This window comes from Aethalodelphis obliquidens, unplaced genomic scaffold, assembly GCF_003676395.1.
Source record: "Aethalodelphis obliquidens isolate GAN/ISIS:26980383/991018 unplaced genomic scaffold, ASM367639v1 scaffold1, whole genome shotgun sequence".
NCBI classification, from domain to species: domain Eukaryota; kingdom Metazoa; phylum Chordata; class Mammalia; order Artiodactyla; family Delphinidae; genus Aethalodelphis; species Aethalodelphis obliquidens.
The window spans coordinates 47,775,593-47,797,228 of record NW_020837945.1 but is presented as its reverse complement, the minus strand read 5'-3'; the positions used below and the strand labels follow the sequence as shown (position 1 = coordinate 47,797,228).

At 40.1% G+C, this 21,636-nt stretch overlaps 1 protein-coding gene and 1 non-coding gene across 2 annotated transcripts; one reads left to right on the top strand and one right to left on the bottom strand.

Moving 5' to 3' along the window:
• Positions 1-2,000: 2,000 nt before the first annotated feature.
• Positions 2,001-2,110, top strand: LOC113624220 (U6 spliceosomal RNA). Its single transcript, XR_003434270.1, has one exon. It is a non-coding gene; the product is annotated as a U6 spliceosomal RNA (small nuclear RNA).
• A 994-nt stretch (positions 2,111-3,104) lies between these two features.
• LNP1 (leukemia NUP98 fusion partner 1) lies at positions 3,105-19,769 on the bottom strand. Its single transcript, XM_027103472.1, has 3 exons — positions 19,578-19,769; positions 7,597-7,827; positions 3,105-3,310 (listed from the first exon to the last, which is right to left on the bottom strand). The coding sequence occupies exons 1-3, from the start codon at positions 19,731-19,733 to the stop codon at positions 3,161-3,163; spliced, it is 537 nt and encodes a 178-aa protein (XP_026959273.1). The 5' UTR covers positions 19,734-19,769; the 3' UTR covers positions 3,105-3,160.
• Between the last annotated feature and the right edge of the window lie 1,867 nt (positions 19,770-21,636).

Here is a 21,636-nt window from a genome sequence, read left to right as displayed (position 1 = left end):
GTTGCTCCGCGGCATGTGGCATCCTCCTGAACCAGGGCTCGAACCTGCATCTCCTGGATTGGCAGGTGGATTCTTAACCACTGTGCCACCAGGGAAGTCCGATACTGTTATTTTTATAAGTAAAAAGTGTTTCCATTGGGGGGGAATACTATCTACAACACAATTTTTTATTTCAAGAGAGTATCATATGACAGTGTCTTGCCTAAAATAGGCAGGATTAATTCAAGTTCTAGAACCCTGGTTGTTCAGAGTCACATTCTCAGACTATATCTATTACGTCACTACTATGTGAAAGGCAAGGGTTCTGGGAATGCAAAGATGATTAAGATATGGTTCCTACTACTAAGAGTTCACAGTCTAGATGGGAAGACAGACGTAAGTAAATCATTACATGATAAAACCGACATGAGTCATACTATAGTACAGAAGAGAATATGAATAAACAGAGATATTTTTATTTGGAGAGAATAGGGAGGAAGGACGGAAGGAAGGAAGGAAGGAAGGAAGGAAGGAAGGAAGGAAGGAAGGAAGGAAGGAAGGGGAAAAGGAAGGAAGGAAGGAAGAGAGGAAAAAAGAATCAGGTTAATAAACTTTAAAATGTTGTAACTAGTATTAGGCCAGTTAACCCAAAATAATACCATGGATTAATTAAATTCCAATTCTTTTTAAGCCTCCTAGAATTTAAAAAATAAAATTCAAGTAATATAAAAAGAGGCTTGAGAGTTAGAGTATAGATAATTGCTGCCCAATAGAAATATGAGACATAGAGGTAATTTAAAATTTTCTAATAGTAGCGACATTAAAATAGGGAAAAAACAGGGGAAATTAATTTTAATAATATATTCTATTTAACCAAACATATCCAAAATATCATCATTTTTGTTGGAATCAAGGCAAGATATAAAGGGCCTGATGTGAGATGCTGGCAATGAGAATGGAATTTGGTAGGTCCAAGTGATATTTAGAGGCAAAATAAGCAGAAGTTGATAATTATTTGAATGGAGAACAAGAAGAGTACGTGATGGTTTCAAACCGAACCAGGTTCTTTGTTGACAACTGGTAAATTATGCTAACCATTCACTGAGACAGGGAAAACAGATTGGGGGCAGGCAGGGCAAGAAATAATTATTTACTTTAAAAAAATGAGTTTGCAGGAATTCCCTGGCAGTCCAGTGGTTAGGACTTGGTGCTTACACTGCCGAGGGCCCAGGTTCAATTCCTGGTGGGGAAATTAAGAGCTCACAAGCCACGCGGTGTGGCCAAAAAAAAAAAAAAAAAAAAAAAGGTGGTACCTATCGGTATATTATGAGGGAAGTTTTTAAGATGGAAGAGACTTGGGCTTCCCTGGTGGTGCAGTGGTTGAGAGTCCGCCTGCCGATGCAGGGGACACAGGTTCGTGCCCCGGTCCGGGAAGATCCCGCATGCCGCGGAGCGGCTGGGCCCATGAGCCATGGCCGCTGGGCCTGCGCGTCCGGAGCCTGTGCTCCGCAGCGGGAGAGGCCACAACAGTGAGAGGCCCGCGTACCACAAAAAAAAAAAAAAAAGATGGAAGAGACTTGAGAATGTTTTAAGCAAGGAACCATTAAAATTATGCACTTGACTATTTTAAAAGATGTAAATGATACACTATTAACTGAAATGAACTCATGTTTGGAAAAAAGTTTGTGTGTGTGTGTGTGTGTGTGTGTGTGTGTGTTTCTGTATACACATAGATAATATTCTGGAAGGACAGACAACAAAGTATTAACCATGTTTATCTCCGAGTAGGTACAATAAGAGTTTTTAATTTTCATTCTTTTTCTTGATCTGTATTTTTATTATGACGACTATCATTTTGTGATATTTAAAAAAGGCAATAAGCTGTCACCTTCATATTCAGAGAGTCCCCCCTCTTCCATTTACTATGGTCCTGAAAGTGTGTTGAAAACAGACTTTCCTCCAATTTGATAAAATATAGTATAAAAGTCCTATCAATAGAGCCGGGGGAAAAAAAGAAGCACCTGCTTCAGCAGCACATACACTCAAACTGGAACTTCTCTGGATACAGAGAGGATTAGCACAGCTCCTGTGCAAAGATGACAAGCAAAGTTGTGAGGTGGTCCATACGTTTTAAATAAATCATGTGATGTAATGTACAGCATGGTGACTATAGTTGACAATATTGTATATTTGAAAATTGCTAAGAGAGTAGATCTTAAAAGTTCTCATCACAAGAAAAAAATGTATAACTATGTATGGTGATGGATGTTAACTAGATTTACTGTGGCAATCATTTCACAATACATACAAATACTGAATCATTATGTTGGACACCTGAAACTAATATAATGTTACATGTCACTTATACCTCAATAAAAAATACATAGTCTCATAAAGTTAAAACCCAGAGCATAAAGCTGATCTCAGAGATTCAGTCTCCACCCACGTTATCAAAATTGTAACCCACTCCCAAGTCCTGCTTTTCTCATTCACATCTGCCCGTTCACAAGCAAATCACACACCTACTAAGTCAGGACCCACTGCGAAAGGGAAATGAAGGTCCTGCCTCAAGTTAGGAACATGAGTCAGCATGAACTGGGCTCCGGCCCTAACTCTGCCACCTCCCCAGTGAGTGACTGAACTTTCCTAAACTCCAGCTTCCTCAGCCAGCAAGTGAAAGGAAGACTGGGTCCCACCTCAGAGTGGTGAGGACTATTAGGTAATGCATTCAAACTCTCAGCACAGTACTTGGCACCTTAATTACCAGCTCTCATTAAATGATGGCCTTTAGACATACTTATATAATTACTTCTAATAAGGAAGTAAGCATCGAGTCACACCAATGACTTTTATTTAAGATTATTTGCCAGGGTGATGTGGAAGAAGGGTTGGTGAAGATGTGTGGGTGGCTCTTTAAATATCTCTCTTCACATTTTCAATAATTACTTTATGCTATTAAAATACCTTTTATCCTTTTTATTCCCATAAAAGGGCAACAGAGCAGATCACACTCTGAAAAGCAGCTGGAGTATGATGCAAGCTGTCTTGGGGAGCAGCTGAATCAACCACCCACTTGAGTCACTCAGCATCTGCAGACTCTACAGCTACCACTCCTGGGCCTGGTGAATTGGGGCTCAGAAAAACACAGCAGCATCAGTAGTCATGGTGTGGAAACAAAGTACTATTTGGGCCCCTTTTCAGACAGGGCGGGCAGGTAAGCTTCTCCACACTCTTCCTTCCCAGAGCTCCTTCTTTCCTCCACTTTCTTGCAAGACCTCATTTCCAGTGCCCGGTATTCTCTCTCATTTCTCTCCTTTCTGCTCTCAGGTCCCTGAAAAAGAAGGGTCAGAAAAGGGTAGATATGCCAACAGCTGACAACATTCCACATTTTTCCTAATTATCAGAAATGAAGAAAACCCTAATCATTTAGCAGACTTTCACATCTTAGTTTCTAGTAATAAATTAGCATAAGCCTAAGGGTGTTGCTAAAGGTTTAGTCATAAAATAAAGGAATAGGTGGCCTTGGGCATTAACAGGTGGTCTATGGAGGAAACTCAACCTGCACACTACTCTGCCTCTAATGTACAGAGGGATGTGATTCCATGGCACAGTAAAATTAATATCCTTCTGGTGCTTTTTGAAAAGGAATGTGGCAAGGGAATCATACACGGAATGATTCTAACCTCCTTATGTTCACTCCCTTAAATTACAGGGCTTCCCTGGTGGCGCAGTGGTTGAGAGTCCGCCTGCCGATGCAGGGGACACGGGTTCGTGCCCCGATCCGCGAAGATCCCACATGCCGCAGAGCGGCTGGGCCCGTGAGCCATGGCCGCTGAGCCTGCGCGTCCGGAGCCTGTGCTCCGCAACAGGAGAGGCTACAACAGTGAGAGGCCCGCGTACCACACACACACACACAAAAATTACATTAATAGTAGGGTTTGCACTAAGTTTTCAGGTGAGGACTGGGTAAAGAACAAAGTGTCAAGGAATGACATTCAACCACACAACATTCCCCAACAAGTTGCCGAGGGGTCTACATTCAATGACTGAATGAACACACACTGTTGTTCTAAGATGGGGAGATTCGGCACTAACTAGAGAGACCCTACTTCCTAGATTCTACACCTAGGCAGAGGGAGACAATCAATCAATAAGCCTAAAAGGAAATAAGAAAATAAAAGGTAATGATAAGTGCAATGATAACTATAAATAGGGTGATATGATAAGGAACTGGGATGGGGGGGTGCTTCTTTGGTTTCCATGGTGAAAGTGACTTTCAAAGGAATTACTAACAAAAGAATGGTGTTGATAAATGTGGTGGTATCTATTTTTACACTTCAAGATCATTACTCCTCCCCTTCTCCATTCCAGTGAACTGGAAACACTGGAGAACCCCTGAGTGCCTATGAGGTGAACATATGCAGTGGTGAGTAACAGTCAGATGGGCAAGGTCATGACTCGGCCCTGCAGGGTGAGTTATGGGGATGTCTGGTTACTGTGGTGGTGTTAGCTACTGTACATTGTTAAATTGTTTTCATACCTAGATTATTTCATTTCTATGTATAATGGTCCATTAGTCAAAATCAGAAAGCAAAACAAATGATGAAGCTGAGATGCAAGTTAAAAGGAGCTTAAAACTTGTACTAGCTCTGTAAATATGCCTCCAGATTATTTTAATTAGCTCCATTGCTTGTATTAAATCCATCAGTCTGGTCATAATTCATATTTAGCAGCCATGAATGTCTCTAATCCTTATAAAAACAGTATAAAAAAGAAAATATAGTGATGATTATTTGCAATTTGGCTTTTCCCTTATTGAGAATCCAGACTATCCAAAAATTGCTCATAAATAATGACCTGAAATATTTTTTCTTATCTCATCACTTAGAAACAAAAATGTGAAAAATTATCAAAATAAGCCAGTTGAGTTTTTCAATATAAAAATGAAAAAATTTAATGTTGTTTGTAATGAGCAGGTCACAAAAGCAGTTTCTGGCTCTTCTTGATGCTAAAGGATGTAAAATCTAAATCTATGTATTAGTACATACATACATTTGGCCCCCAAATAAAAGGCAATATAGGGCTTCCCTGGTGGTGCAGTGGTTGAGAGTCCACCTGCTGATGCAGGGGACACGGGTTCGTGCCCCGGTCCGGGAAGATCCCACATGCCGCGGAGCGGCTGGGCTTGTGAGCCATGGCCGCTGGGCCTGCGCGTCTGGAGCCTGTGCTCCGCAACGGGAGTAGGCCACAACAGTGAGAGGCCCGCATACCGAAAGAAACAAAAAAAACAAAACAAAACAAAAAAAACAAAACAAAGAAAAGGCAATATATATTATTTTTTAAATTGCTGAAAAATCACACTTTTTAATGTAGTTAGCTTTAGAAAAGTGTATCAATTGTTAAATAGAAAAGTTTTAAAGTATGCAATGTTCCAAATTTTTTATTTTGCATTAAGATAAACTTTATAATATACTCTTTAAAGACTGATATAAAATAAATACTGAATTTAAAATTATTTATCATGTATATTTATCATATAATATGAAAATTTTTTTAATGATTTTGTAAATTCCTAGCAGGTTTCTAGCTATTATACAGTTGTCCCTTGGTATCCACAAAGGTGTTGGTTCCAGGACCGCCCACAGGTACCAAAATCCATGGATGCTCAAGTTCATGGGTACAGAACCCAAAGACAAAAAAGGCCGACTGTACATAACTATGAAAAGAGTTCTTGAGTCAAAAAAGTTGAAAATGCTGCCTTGGTTATCTTGGTACTCAAAAGGAAGAACTTGAGAAATGAATGAAAGAAACATTTTTATATTTTAAGGATAATGTAATGAACATCTCTTTAAATAAAAACTGATTTCACATTTACACCCTTATGTAAATATGTGATATGAATGTTTTTCTGAAGGCATCAGAATCAACAAAGAATTGTTCAGGTTAAAATTTTTTTCAGAATATATTTATACCCTCCCTTGTTTCAGAAAGAATTTAAAGCAAGTCAGTCCCCTAATTAATATAATTAATGATTTCAACACATAGTTTTGAAACAGGAATTTTTTCACGCCTGTTTTATTCCTGCCAAAAGTTCATAATGTGAATCTAATCATGAAGAAATATCAGATGAACTCAAACTGAGCTTCATTCTAAAAAATAACTGACCTGTACTCTTCAGATGCCAGTCCCATGAAAAAGACTGAGGCATTGTTCCAGAAATAAAATACCTTAAAGGGACATGAAAATCGGTTGCATTGCATGATCTGGAATCTCATTTTAAAAAATATTATTGGAACAACTGACAAAATATGAATAAGGTCAATAGATTAGATATAAAAGTTTTGTATTGGTGTTAATTTCCTGAGTTTAATTATTGTACTGTATTATGTCCTTGTGCCCTTGTTTGGGGGTGGGAAGGAGAGAGCGGGTATAGGAAAATGTGATAATACATTCACGTTTAGAGGAAATCTAGATGAAGGGTGTAGTTTTGTACTATTCTTGCAACCTTGCTGTAAGTCTGAAACCATATCTTAAAAAAACAGTATAAAGAAAAGACAAAACAGAAACTTAATAAGGTTTAGATAGAGTAAGTGACAGCTGTTCACTACGCCTCCTTCCTTATTCCTCTTATGATCCAGTAGAGAGAGCAGCTTACTGAAGGGAAATCTAGATACACAAGGTCACTGAGACAAAAGTGAGGTGCCGCCTGTGAGGCAAAGATGCACAGTGACAATCCCAACAGCCATCACTGCTAGGCAGAAAGCACCGCACTCAGGTGGACAATGAGGTAGCAAGCACCTGAGTGCCTTCCCCTGGCCATTCACAGAGCATAGCTCAAGACCCAGGTGGCAATACACCTAGGTTTACTTATTTGCTCTGCCTACTACATGGCAGAAACATATCATTATTCTTGTTTTGCAAAATAAAACCAAAACAAAAGACCCACCAAAAAAAAAAAAGTATTTTGCTCAAGGCCACTCAGTGAGCACGTTGCAGAGTTGAAAAACTACCCCCCAATTAATTGGTCTCTAGTTTATTACTTTATGTATCAAGTTTGGCATCATCAGTGGTGTTTCAATTCTTTCTCCCATTTCCTGCCTTTGTCTCCCTTGGGCTTCAATTAGACTCTGAGGAGGCCACTGTGAATGCCTGGATTGCTCCTCTATTCCTGGATACTCACACCATAGTGTCCAGAGAGTTCCTTCTTGTGCTTTTTAAAAGTACAGGGGAACACAACACCATCACAAACTATTTCCTACCAGATTAAATATGAGAGAACAAGAGCAGTAGGGGCAGTTTTTTCTTCTTCAGATAGTAGAAGGAGAACAAATCACAATTATTTATAATAAGGGTGATGAAAACAGAGGACCTTGGTAACAAAAACATTCCACATGTGCTCCTTTAGGAATTCTTCCTACACCACATGTCTTCAATAATAATAATTTTAAAATTTTATGTACACCTGGGCTAGCTAAAACTGAGTGCCATTTTTCAAAGATCACAACACCAACCTGTAAATGAAGAAGTTAGATTTGTTCTCCTGAAACTAGGGGAGGATGAATCCTTTGGGTTTCCTTTTCTAAAATGATTTAAATATTCAATAACTCTGTTACGTACCGAAGAGACAGAGCGTTTGGTTCTAAAGCAGAGTTGCTGTTCAAAGGACTCTGAAAATGCCTGAATTTTGGAATGGGATCTTCTTTTTGATTCCAGGGGCTCCTTGAATGACCCATCCTCTGAGTATTTTCTGTAATCCCGCACGTGAGTATGGCATTGAAATCCCTGGTCCTCATAAGAATGACTTCTAGGATGGCTGTCAGACGACATCATGCTGGGAAGCACAGGAAACTGGGAATACAGAATTTAAAATTTTACAATATAAAGAGACTGCACAATATTAGCACAGAGACAGAATGTCCATAAATTACTAACCAAACAAATCTCATGTTGGACTGAAATTTTATCTTCTTGATCAGTAGGAGCTTTCTCCTGCAATGAGGCAGTGGGGTCAGTTGGTCAAAACAGTAAGTAGAACATCCCAAGATTAGCCATGTTGCTCCTCTATCATTAGGGTGGTATAATAAAGTGTTCCAGCCTTAAATTGATATGTAAAAATAAATTTCAGAATGATCGAAATAAAGTTTTAATGAAGCCATAAACATTTAAGAAATAATACAAAGGCAAATATCTGTGTGCTTTCTGTATGGAGAAGGAATTTCTAAGCAAAAGAGCAATGGAAGAAGTCATAAGGAAAAAAATTAACTTAACTATATAAAAATAAAGCTAATGTACATAAAAAACAACATATAATATGGTAGACGAAAAAACTTTAAAAATATTTGCTGCATGTTTAATAAATATTCTGAAAATAAGGGTATTTCACATAATACACACAAACATAGAGGTCATGTACTACAATGACATCAGTGTTAAAATCACAATTGGAAAATGATGAAAAAAAAGATAGTTCAGATATACCAAACTTCTGGAAAGAATTGTGACACTTGCTCTGTTAATTTCTCTCACTCCCCAACCCACTCCACTCCAGCTTTTTCACTCACACTTTTTCTTTTTTGTTTGTTTGTTTTTGTTTTTTAAAAGGTATATTTAGTTCCTGTGCAAACTTTGCTGTAGCAGAGAATGCTGCAATGATATACATTTTGGATGTGTATGAATGTGTCTGTAAAAGTGAAACAGGTAGGTTAATAAAGAATAAGTGCATTTTAAATTGTGATATGTATTGTCAAATTATTCTCCAAAGAGGTGATACAAATTAATATTCCAAACCATGAGTGTGCCTGTTTCCCCAAACTGCCAACAAATAGGAAGAGTGAGATAGTATTATTGTTTTAATATGTATTTTTCTTATAATGAACGATGCTGTATAAACTTCATATGATAAAAATTGATGGAGACTTTAGGATTTCTTGGCATCTCGTGTGTTACAGAGGATTAGACCCATTTCACAAGCGTGTGGGCAAAGGGGCCCATACTCTGGGATACAAGACACCTAGGTTTGGAGTTTGAGATGAGGTCCCGTTGATGGAGCACCTACTATGTGCAGACACACTTGCCCCTCACAACAAGCAGAAACTTGCTTTTCCACAGTGCTATTATTATGTGAGAAAAGCTGATTAAATGGCTTTTCTAAAGCTACATGGCTGATAAAGGGAAGAGCTAGGATTGCAATCCAAGTCAGTTGTAACCACACTCTGTGCTCTTTCTGCATGCTGGCATTACTAACTGCTAACTTGGAGCAACAAGGCCAGCAGATCTGAAATCAGAAAACCCAGGTATGTCAATCTGCTACTCACTAGCTGTGTGACCTTGGGTAAATGATAACCTCTTTAGGGGCGGGGGAGGTCCTCAGGTTTCTCAAAGAATTTGTCAAAAAGCTGGAGTTGTTACCTTCAAGTCCTTCCAGGCCTCACTCTGTAGTACCTTGTAATATGGCAAAAAATAGCTGTTAGCAGTTCCCTTCTGTATTGAGGTGCTCCTATGTTGGGTGCATATATATGTATAATTATTATATCTTCTTCTTGGATTGATCCCTTGATCATTATGTAGTGTCCTTCCTTGTCTCTTGTAACATTCTTTATTTTAAAGTCTATTTTATCTGATATGAGTACTGCTACTCCAGCTTTCTTTTGATTTCCACTTGCATGGAATATCTTTTTCCATCCCCTCACTTTCAGTCTGTATGTGTCCTTAGGTCTGAAGTGGGTCTCTTGTAGACAGCATATAGATGGGTCTTGTTTTTGTATCCATTCAGCAAGCCTGTGTCTTTTGGTTGGAGCATTTAATCCATTCATGTTTAAGGTAATTATCGATATGTATGTTCCTATGACCATTTTCTTAATTGTTATGGGTTTGTTTTTGTAGGTCCTTTTCTTCTTTTGTGTTTCCCCCTTAGAGAAGTTCCTTTAGCATTTGTTGTAGAGCTGGTTTGGTGGTGCTGTATTCTCTTAGCTTTTGCTTGTCTGTAAAGCTTTTGATTTCTCCATCAAATCTGAATGAGATCCTTGCCAGGCAGAGTAATCTTGGTTGTAAGTTCTTCCCTTTCATCACTTTAAGTATATCATGCCACTCCCTTCTGGCTTGTAGAGTTTCTGCTGAGAAATCAGCTGTTAACCTTATAGGAGTTCCCTTGTATGTTATTTGTCATTTTTCCCTTGCTGCTTTCAATAATTTTTCTTTGTCTTTAATTTTTGCCAATTTGATTACTATGTGTCTCGCCATGTTTCTCCTTGGGTTTATCCTGTATGGGACTCTCTGTGCTTCCTGGACTTGGGTGGCTATTTCCTTTCCCATGTTTGGGAAGTTTTCGACTATAATCTCTTCAAATATTTTCTCAGGTCCTTTCTCTCTCTCTCTTCTCCTCTGGGCCCCTTATAATGCAAATGTTGTTGTGTTTAATGTTGCCCCAGAGGTCTCTTAGGCTGTCTTCATTTCTTTTCATTCTTTTTTCTTTATTCTGTTCCACAACAGTGAATTCCACCTTTCTGTCTTCCAGGTCACTTATCCGTTCTTCTGCCTCAGTTATTCTATTATTGATTCCTTCTAGTGTAGTTTTCATTTCAGTTATTGTATTGTTCATTTCTGTTCGTTTGTTCTTTAATTCTTCTAGGTCTTTGTTAAACATTTCTTGCATCTTCTCAATCTTTGCCTCCATTCTTTTTCCGAGGTCCTGGATCATCTTTGCTATCATTATTCTGAATTCTTTTTCTGGAAGGTTGCCTATCTGCACTTCATTTAGTTGTTTTTCTGGGGTTTTATCTTGTTCCTTCATCTGGTACATAGCCCTCTGCCTTTTCATCTTGTCTATCTTTCTGTGAATGTGGCTTTTGTTCCACAGGCTGCAGGATTGTAGTTCTTCTTGCTTCTGCTGTCTGCCCTCTGGTGGATGAGGCTATCTCACACTTTTTCATCTAACACTAATGTTAGTCAGGATATTGGTCTCCATGTTGCCAAATTCTGGGCACTTAATGGTCTTTAGTCACTCCATAGCATTCAACTCAGTTGCCTATTGAACCCTTCTGGAAACAGTCTTTCCCTTGCCTTCTACCACTGCACCCTCTTGGTTTCCCTTTGATCTTTCTGCCACTGTGTTTTAGACATTTTTGCTCACTTCTCCCTTCTAACTACTCATAACTGTTGGCATCCCCCGACACTCTAAACTAGTCCTCCTTCCCTTCCTTTGCTTTCTTACTTTACACTGTCTCCCTCAATGTCTCACCCCCAGGCTTCAATTTCCATCTATAACCGAGTTTCTGATTTATTTGTTAGCCCAGACCTCTCTTCTGAGCTTCTGCCCACTCAACTTCTCCTCTTGGTATCCCACAGGCACCCCCCCTGACTTGTCCAAATTTGAATTCATCATCTCTCCTTCCCAAGCCTGCTTCTCAAGTGTCCCAGAACTCAGAAACCGGCACCACCATTTGCCCGGTTACTCAGACCAGTAATTCAGAATCCCCCCTCCACATCCAATTGCCAAGTCAGCAGATTCCACCTCTTAAATGTCTCTCAAAACCATCTACTTTTTTCCAGCACCACTGTTACTACCCTAATCCAAGTCATCATTACCTTTCACCCAGATTCCAGCAGCAGCCTCGTAGTAGTGGATATCCTGCATTCATCCTTACTCACTTTATTTCACTTTTCCCACAGCAGCCAGCATAGTTAAAACAACGTCAAACTCATACCTGATCACATTTCACTTTACAACTCATCTTGCACCACCCTCACCTCTTCAGTGACATAGCCTCACTGGTCTTCTGTCAGTTCCTCCAGCTCACCTGCTCCTGCCCAGCACAGGCACTTTCACAAGTGGTCCTCTCTGGCTGTGACCCCACACACAACCCCATCGCTTCACCTCATCCCTGGCTAATCACCCTTCAGTCACCGTGGAAACTGCATTTCCCCAGAAAGCCTTTCTTACCACCCCAATTGGTTCAGGCCCCTGAACCACCATTTAGACACTCTCCTGAGATCTCACACTTCTTCATGACACTTATCACAGCTGTCATCAATAATTTGGTTAATTTTGTTACACATCTCTCTTCTCCATTAGACTGTATGCTCCTTCATGTCAGGGGCTACATTTCTTTCTCTGCTAGAATCTCAGTATGCAGCACTTTGTCTTCTTCATAGCATGAGTTCATTAAATATATATTGAATGAATAAATGTATAAAGAATGAAAGAAAAAGAAATACCAAACATAAAAGTTGTTTATGCTTATTAATAGTCAAAAATTATGTTAAATTATATCACATACAATTTTGCCTTCCAGGTTAACAAAAAAAATTTTTTAATAATACTAACACTAGTAAGAGTGCTGGGGGATAGGCACTGTCATTCCTTGCTGGTAGGACTATAAATGGATACAGCTTTCCTAGAAAGCCGTTGGCAGTATGAGTGAGTCAAAAGGCTTAAAATAATTTCCCTCCTTGGGTCCATACATTGCACGTTATTATGGGCTGAATTGTGTCATACCTCCCCCCCACTCCCGCCCCGCCAAATTCATATGTTGAAGCCCTACGTGAGTAGCTCAGAATATGACAGTATTTGGGATAGGGTCTTTAAAGATTAAGTTAAAATGAGGCCATTAGGGTGGCCCTAATCCAATCTGACTAATGTTCTTACATTAGTAAGGAAATTAGAGACATAGGGATATACTCACACAGAGGAAAGACCATGTGAGGACACAGCGAGAAGGTGCCATCTATCAATACAAGCCAAGGGGAGAGGCCTCAGAAGAAACCAAACCTGCTGACACCTTGATCTTGGACTTACAGCCTCCAGAGCTATGAGGAAATAAATGGCTGTTTAAGCCACCCAGCCTGTGGTATTTTGTTATGGCAGCCCGAGCAAACTAATACACATATATAGAAACTTACTCTCAAACAATAATCAGAAATATGGTTAAAGATTTATAAAGTTGGATCTTCCCTGGTGGTGCAGTGGTTAAGAATCCGCCTGCCAATGCAGGGGACACAGGTTTGAGCCTTGGTCCGGGAGGATTCCCACATGACGCAGAGCAACTAAGTCCGTGCACCACAACTACTGAGGCTGTGCTCTAGAGCCCGCATGCCACAACTACTGAAGCCCGTGTGCCTAGAGCCCGTGCTCCGCAACAAGAGAAGCCACCGCAATGAGAAGCCTGCACACCGCAACAGAGTAGCCCCCGCTCGCTGCAACTAGAGAAAGCCTGCGCACAGCAACGAAGACTCAATGCAGCCAAAAATAAATTAATTAAATAAAATAAATTTTTAAAAAAAGATTTGTAAAGTTGCTAAGATACATGAGGTAAGTCTGTATAAATTAGTCCATTTACTGCAGGTCAGATGTGGTACTTGGTGCTATGGATAAATTGGGGAGCAAAACAGAGTGGCCCCCTCTTAGAACTTATGTCTGCAATGGAGATAAATAAATGGGGCGTATGCCTGCATCCTTGGCCAAATGCTATTAAGGGAATGTTCAAGGTGCAATAACAGGGTATAGCAGAGTAAAACTACATATATTTGGGTGGGTATTGAGGTGACTGGGACGATGAGGGAAGACTTCTGTGAAGGTGTGACAAGCTACAATCTGAAGGATGAGCAGGGTTAATTAGGAAACAGAGAACACTTGTCCGCCTGAGGATGAGACCATACGTGCAGAAGCCCTGCCACAGAAGGAGCTTGCTGGCGTAGAAGGAAGAGAAGTCTGGTAGGGCCGGGAGCGCCTGAGAGGAGGGGGGAGGGCTGGGATGGGTAAGCTGTGGGGACATCATAAGATGGGCAATCTTAAAACATACCCAACTGTGATCAAAGCCTTTGTCTGAAATCTGGGGTTGTTTTCTTCCTACTCCTTTTTAGTATTTTTCATGTCTTCTACAGTGATCATGTATTATATTATCAGGAAAAATACAATACTTAAAATTCGAGACTGGGACACAGAAGGACAAATATTACATAAGGTATCTGAAATGGTTGAGCTGATAGAAGCAAGAATAGAATGGTGGCTGCCAAGGGCTGGGAGGAGGGGGATATGCGGAGTTGCTAATCAATGGGTATAAAATTTCAGTTATGCAAAATAAGTTCTAGAGATCTGCTGCACAACATTGTGCCTAAAGATGACAATATTGCCTTGTACACTTAGAGATCCGCCAAAGACAGTAGAGCTCATGTTGCATATTCTCACCACACTAAGATTTTAAAAATAAAACTTAAAAATGTGAGACTGGGAGTGAAATGCAGATGTTTGTACAAATGTCCTCTTCCATTGAGAGACCTGAAAAAAAATGCAAGAGTTTCCATCACAATATAAATAAACAATATCTCCTTATAGCAGATGAAATTTCCAGTTAGTCTCTTTTGGTGTGGGACCTTGTGAGAAACAAGCTTAAAAGAGTTCTCTAATTGGTTACAGGGAGAAAGCTACCACTTTTAAAAATGTTTACTTACTAAGTAAGCTCTACTTTTGGAATTTTATATGCCCTTCTAATGTAAGTTCCCTCACAAAGACTTGAATCAACGCCCTAAATAGCTGACTTTTTCAAGGTCTGGACTTGTCACCTCCATGGTCATGGACCAACCTTATGGATCTATCTCCCATGCCGTGAAGCAGGCTCTAGAACGTGGAATGGGATCCCCACGCTCCGAGCTCGACACCTGGACTCCCCAGCTCCCAGGCTACAAAGCCTGCAGCAGGCATGGATTTTTCTGAGCAATAACCACCAGTGCCCTGACTCTCACTAGAAAACAGTCCTCTGAAAAACAATGCTGTTTCCTACTGTGGTCCCAGAAAAACATTTCTGTCAAAAAATAAATCCTATGCACTCTCTAACCCCAAGCCATAGGTCCTCACTTAAAAAAAAAAAATTGTTATGTAACATCTTCACTTCAAGAACTTAACTACTTGATGTTTTTTATTCTGGGTTTAATTGCAATCACCCTTCAGTTGTACCCCTCCTGCCCTCTGAGTAAATGAAAGCACCTGAGCCACCCATCAACAGCAAGATGAGAAACAAGAGGGAGAAAGATCCAGGTGTTGAGACAGTAAGACCCATGTTGAATCTTAGTGCACCGTGTGTGTCAGGGACTCTGGGGACCATGCCCTTATATCTAACCTCAGAACAAATCCTACAAGGGAGTTATTTTTCCCCTTTTACAGATGAAGAAAATGAATCTTAGTTTGGCTAAGTGACTTGCCTATGACATGTGACTAGTGACTTTACAGGAGAGGTAAAGTGCCATGTCTAAGCGTAAGACATATCTTCCTCGGCTGAATAATCCCAAACTTCTGTCTTCAACAGCAGCAACAACTTCATTCTATTTCTATGTGAAGCTTCCTGTAAATGTGACTTTTAATAATGTACCAGTTGTAACAGAATTCGATTACGAAAGTAATAATAATTTGTAGGTTTTAGGAATTAGTCTAAAAGACTTTTATGTGAGGAATATTTTATAATGTAGACTAATTGCCTATCAACAGAGCCAAGAGGGTTATAGTCAACTAGCTATATATGGCAACAGCATCAGGGAAAAAAAAAGATTCAAGTGTTCAACTGGTAAAACGGTAGGTCAGGGCTTCCCTGGTGGTGCAGTGGTTGAGAGTCCGCCTGCCGAAGCAGGGGACACGGGTTCGTGCCCTGGTCCGGGAAGATCCCACATGCCGCGGAGCGGCTGGGCCCGTGAGCCGTGGTTGCTGAGCCTGCGCGTCCGGAGCCTGTGCTCCGCAACGGGAGAGGCCACAACAGTGAGAGGCCCGTGTACCGCAAAAAAAACAGAAAAACAAAAAACAAACAACATGGTACGTCAGTTACCATCCACTGGGCATCCTTTAGGGAAACTAAAAGACATTTTAAACTCTGACACATAAGAAGGAGGAGGAGGATGGAGAGGGGAAGGTGCAGGGTAGGAGAGGAGGAGAAGAAGTACTTATTAGGTATCAGGCACTGTCCTAAGCACGCTGTATACATTACTCACTGGATCTTAACAACACCCATATGACGTATGTACTATTATCATCAATTCCATTTACATAGAGGGAATCTCAGACAGAGAGAGGTTAGGTAACTTGCTCAGAGTAATGCTGCCAGAGCCCTCACTCTTACCCACTCCACTCTGCTGCCTTCCCAGCAACTCCTCTATCTCAGCATCTGGTAGAAGAAACAAGTCCATAGAACATTATGATAAAAGCTCCTCTGTAGAAACATCCCTGATGCCTGAAATTCTATTCGTCGTTTCATTTCTTTGGATTAAGGCATTGTCTCCTCTTAAAATTAAATACAAATTTAATCTGAAAAACAAGGAACCACTGTTTGTCATGAAACTTTAGGGCATCCCCTCTCTCTTCGGGTTTGAGAAATCCTCTAAGGGGGCCATGCCCCACCCCATCCCTGTAGTGAGCAACTACAGGAGGACCACCGCTGCAGTGAGATACTACAAGGACGAGAGTGTGTAGCCACCCTTGGGTCAATCAGGGATAAAAATTAAAATTAGATATATCTTCTACAGCTTTAAATTGAGAATATGATGACAGAATATAAAATTGGTTAAAGGTGATTATTTTTTTAACATCTTTATTGGAGTATAATTGCTTTACAGTGTTGTGTTAGTTTCTACTCTATAACAAAATGAATGAGCTATACGCATACATATATCCCCATATCCCCTCCCTATTGCATCTCTTTTATACTTTCAAAAAGAAAAAAAAACCCTTGTGTGCAGATAGGTAGAGGTTTATTTTGTACCCCTCAAATGATATGATGTAGACCAGCACATGTGCTTATGTGAGCATCAAAGAAGCACTGGGAAAGTCCATGTTGAGTTAGCAAAGCCCCAGGTCAGGGAACTCAGTTCCTCCTTGAAGAGATCTTTCATTCAGCATAATCCTCCCTTCCACCAGGCCCTAACTGTATAGAACAGTGTTAAGAAAACCATGTTAAGCTGAAGGAGAAGATGACTAAAAAGTCAAATAGACTATTTAAAATTCACTTTCAATGAGTAGAATAAATAAGGGATATGGACATTGTTCTACTTCAAGTTTGTATTCCTGTGACGATGGAGGGAGAGGGTAGATTAGTTCTACCTTCATATGAGAGAGTAATAAGAGAGACTTCATATTACTACCTTATTTTTTTTCACCAAGCACCTCAGGAGAGTAAAGTTAGATTTTTTAATTTGCTTTAAATCAGCAGTCGCAGATTATAATGAGTCTTGTCAAAAAAGTAGTGTTCTCTGAGAAGGACCAAGTTTTACCCCTTGTCTACCTCATTCTTCCTGCCAAATTTGTGTCTTCCACCAGATTAGAAGTGCCACAAGAACAAACATCATATGTCTTCTTTTTCCCTGTAAGCCTATTGTGCCTTGCACAATGCCTGGCACACAGTAGGTGTTCTATAAATATGTTTAATGATTTAATGCTCCATCGCTATGGTTTTCCAAGAATCATGAGGCTGAAGAGCCATATTAGAAACCACATTCAAATAGGAAAGAAGGGGAAAATTCTTCTCTTCCTTTGCATGCAATACTGATGGATGTAGGTTACTAATAGGTTGCAAGAGGGAAGAGCCTTAGAGTGGAGCAGTGGGGAGAGAAGGAAAAAGATAAGGCTAAAAGTAAGCTTTTTTTTTTTTTTTTTTGCGGTACGCGGGCCTCTCACCGCTGCGGCCTCTCCCGTTGCGGAGCGCAGGCTCAGCGGCCATGGCTCACGGGCCCAGCCGCTTCGCAGCATGCGGGATCCTCCCGGATCGGGGCACGAACTTGTGTCCCCTGCATCGGCAGGCGGACTCCCAACCACTGTGCCACCAGGGAAGCCCAGCTTTTTTTTTTTTTTAAGGTGTTTTATTGAGCTCAAAGCAAAACACAAAACTTCAAAACCTAATTTTTCTCATATCTCTAAAGTACGAAAAATTTGAGCACATCTTAGAGTTAGGAAAACTTAAGTATCCAACTACAGATTCACTTCACAAATACATGGCATTGTGTGAGTAGAGATGAAGAATCAGACCCCCCATTTTCTAGGACTCTGCCCACATCACCCAAGGTCCCCTGATCTGTGTTTTCTCAAATCAGTCAGGTTGTCATGTTTATCCCATGCTTTGTCTCCTTAGATAAACACATGCTTTCTGCATGTTATCCTGATAATTATGGAATTCATTGTCAACTCAGAGAATCTAAACAGGTTAATTCAGGCAAATGTCCAAAGCCAGTACGAGCAGGAAAAGATATATGGACCCCATTTAGAAATGTTATACAAAATAAATTTTGCTATTCCCCAAGAGCTTAAGGCAAACAATATTGTAACCTATAAGTGGATTTTTGAAATAGGGTAGATTATCCCAGTTTTTAAAGTCTAACAGATATTAAAATTTATTCAAGAAACTATATTTTATAAGTCATGTTTCTTTCTTTAATTTCATAGTTTCTGTGGCTCCAAAGGGCTGTTGTGATAAATAGCGAATCTCATTTTTTCTCTTTGTTTCTTCCTGGTTCTCACTGTCTGGCTGAACACTAGTCATACTCCTGGTTCACACATTATGTATACCTCACTCAATGTGGGCATAAGAGATTGAAATGAGAGCGTGATAAGCAGGTGTTTATTTTGTAACAGAATCATGGAAAGCGAGAGCTAGAAGGGTTCTTGGAGATCAACCAGTGCAACCTCTCTCCTTTTTTACTTAAAGAACCTGAAGTTCAATGAGGTGTTGAAATGCGCCCTTTGTCCCTGATTACGCGTTTGGTAAGAGATCTATTTTCAAATATTTGTGTCTCAGAGAGGTCTTATTCCTCAAACTTGATGATCATTGGGCGTAAAAGATTGCCTTACAAGTTTTAATATACTTCACATGCATTATGCTTCTGGGAACTCTGGAGCTAAAAATAAAATAACATTACCCCAAAACTTATTTGGTTCTGGAGTTAGCAGTAGCAGGGGGTTGGAGAAATATTCTCTGGTAGCTGGAATTCTAAGTGACATGTGTACCCACTGCTGAGTCCACACCTGGTCAGGCCCACCCGCTCCCCTCTTGGGAGCTTTCCTGCTCCCCTGACACCGGGTGCTCTGCCTAGCCATGGAAAAATAGTGCTGAGGGTGGTAGAATGTTGGCTTTGTCTCCCATCAGGAAACCAACTGAGAACCAGCAGAAAGAGTGTATCAAATTTATCAGAGGTAGTGATTTATTATGTGGAATCCCCAATTCCTTAGATGTCACCAAATAGTGGAGCTATTTTCAGTATTTCAAAAAGACTATTGGAAATCAAACAGTGATCCACAACAATCCTACACAGACTATAACATCAGGTTTCTTTCCTTTGGCTTGAATTATATTACCACCCAATAGGATTATGCCAGGCTTATCAGGAGCTCTGAATAGCGGTTAAATATATCTTAGGTTGCTAAAAATGAAGGAATCATTACTTAATAGATGAAAATCAGGTCCCTTGGAGGACAAGACAAAATGATAAAAGGGATTTTTGTGAGTATAAAAAAAGGTTTGGAAGTACTCACTTTCAACCAAAGAAAACTTTATACCAAAGGACTCTCAAAAAGATCTAAGAGAAATCCCCTTCCCCTAGTCTAGCTCTCCCCCGGTTCCATCATAATAACTCACTGGGCAGGGCAGGGAGGTTTTCCTGTAACTGGAGTTCTGTGATCCATGGCGGTCCCGGAGTCCTCTCTCATCCTCCTCTATCCAGCTGTGACCCCAGAAGCTGCTCATCCATTTGGCAAAAGACACATCATCATCGTCATCATCTTTGTGCTCCATGTAAAGGTGATTCAAAATATCGAAGGCCTGTTCCTAAATCTGCCAGAGAGAAATATTACCCAACAGGGCTGACTTGATGAAACCCAGGATCTCCCTCAAAAGACAAAACGAAACTGATGTTTTCATATGGTCTCTGATAATGGAATCCTTAAAGGAGAAAGATTTACTAAACAACCACTTCACCATCAGGCAGCCTCTGGTAATGTCTATTTATAAATTGTGCAGCCCACATTCCCCTCCCCTCTCCCTGTCTTCTTAAATTGAGATGCTTTTTAATCCTTCCATTGCTGGGGCTTGTGCCTCGCAGCCTAAGGGTGGGAAGCACAGTCCACTGCCTGGTTTTCCCTGTGTTTTTTTGCTGATGGCATGTGATGGCATCTCCGGCTGTTAATGGTGTTGGACCATGACCTTCATAATATGCCTGTCACCTCCAGGCCAGCTCTGAAATGGGGCCACTTACAAGGGACAGACTCAGCCTGCAAGATAGCCAGCTATGGTGTGTCATATCTAGAGCCAGATATTCTCCTAATGAATAAATTCGATATTGATATAAAATCTAGCTCCTGGGACAAAAGAAACAGGAGGAATTTTGGGGGGGGTTGATATATTATTTTTATATGTACAAAGGTAAATAATGTACATGTACAATGTACAAATCTTAAGTGTACAGTTTGATGAACTTTTACATACATATACCCTTCTAATGACCACAACTATGCAGGTAAAGACATAGACTCTTTCCAGTACCCCAGCAGTCTCCTTCTTTCCCCCTTCCAACCTAACCTCCCTCCAAAAGGCTAAGACTTCTGACCTCTGTCACTGTAGATTAATTTTGCCTGTTTCTGAACTTTCTTTCAATGGAATTATATAGTATGTATTATTTTGTGTCACTTAACATTATGTTAGTGAGATTTATCCATGCTTTTATAGTAACAGTAGTTCATGCTGTATAGTATTGCATAGTATGATTATCCAACCTTTAAAAATTCAGTCTAATATTGATGGTCATTTCGGGCTATCACTTGGGTTGTTTACAGTTGGGACTATTATAAATAAAGCTTCTATGAGCATTAGAGTCCCTGTCTTTTAGTGTTTTTTTTTTTCCCAAGGTAAGGAGAATATTACATTTATTGAGCCCCTTACTTTGCACCAGATATGGAGTCAAGTATTTTACGTACGCTATTTTCATTATTAACAAGCCTGTGTCTGGGATATTTTCGTCATATTTTATTGATGAGGAACTTGAGATTCAAATAGATCATCATTTCCCCAAGGTGAAATTACTACTAAGCTTCACAGCCACATTTGAGCAAGGAGTATAACAAAGTCCGGGTTCTCTCCACCATTCTGCCAGTATTCCAAGAAACTTTTGATAAATCTCGCTTTTTTTTTTTTTGAATGCTTCAAACAAAATGAATTTTATTTATCTTCCATGAAACAATTCAGATATAAACGGCGAGTCCTCAAAAACATCCAGGACCCAGACTCCTTATATCTTTTCATTTGGCATCCCCTGCAGTGTTGTCTGGCTAGATGGTCAAAACTGAGTCACCAGCAATTTAGCGTTCCAGCCAGCAAGAATGGGGAAAGATAGAAAGTAGAGGGCAAGCAACTTCCTTTCAAAGGAGCAACACTCCGTTTTGCTCACATCAATTTTGCTCACATTCTACTGGCAAAAAAATCATTCACACAGCTGCAACCGGTTATAAAGAAGCTAGAAAATGTAGTGTTTACCTGGAAAGCTATATACCTCACTACAATTCAGAGATTCTCTTACTAAAAGGAAAAAGAGAATGGTTACAAGGGACAATTACAGCCTCTGCCAGAGGCAGTGTATCCTGAAGTGTGTTAAGGAAACACCAGTTCCATGAATTGTCCAAAAAACAAGTTCTTTATAGCTGTA

What these genes read in the sequence shown, in the direction of transcription:
- LNP1 (XM_027103472.1), bottom strand. Translation starts at nt 19,733, where the DNA reads ATGGAGCACAAAGATGATGACGATGATGATGTGTCTTTTGCCAAATGG. An exon ending in AAACCTCCCTGCCCTGCCCA is followed by an intron (nt 7,828 to 19,577) that starts GTGAGTTATTAT and finishes CTGTATTCCCAG; the next exon opens with TTTCCTGTGCTTCCCAGCAT. An exon ending in CCAAACGCTCTGTCTCTTCG is followed by an intron (nt 3,311 to 7,596) that starts GTACGTAACAGA and finishes CTTCTTTTTCAG; the next exon opens with GGACCTGAGAGCAGAAAGGA.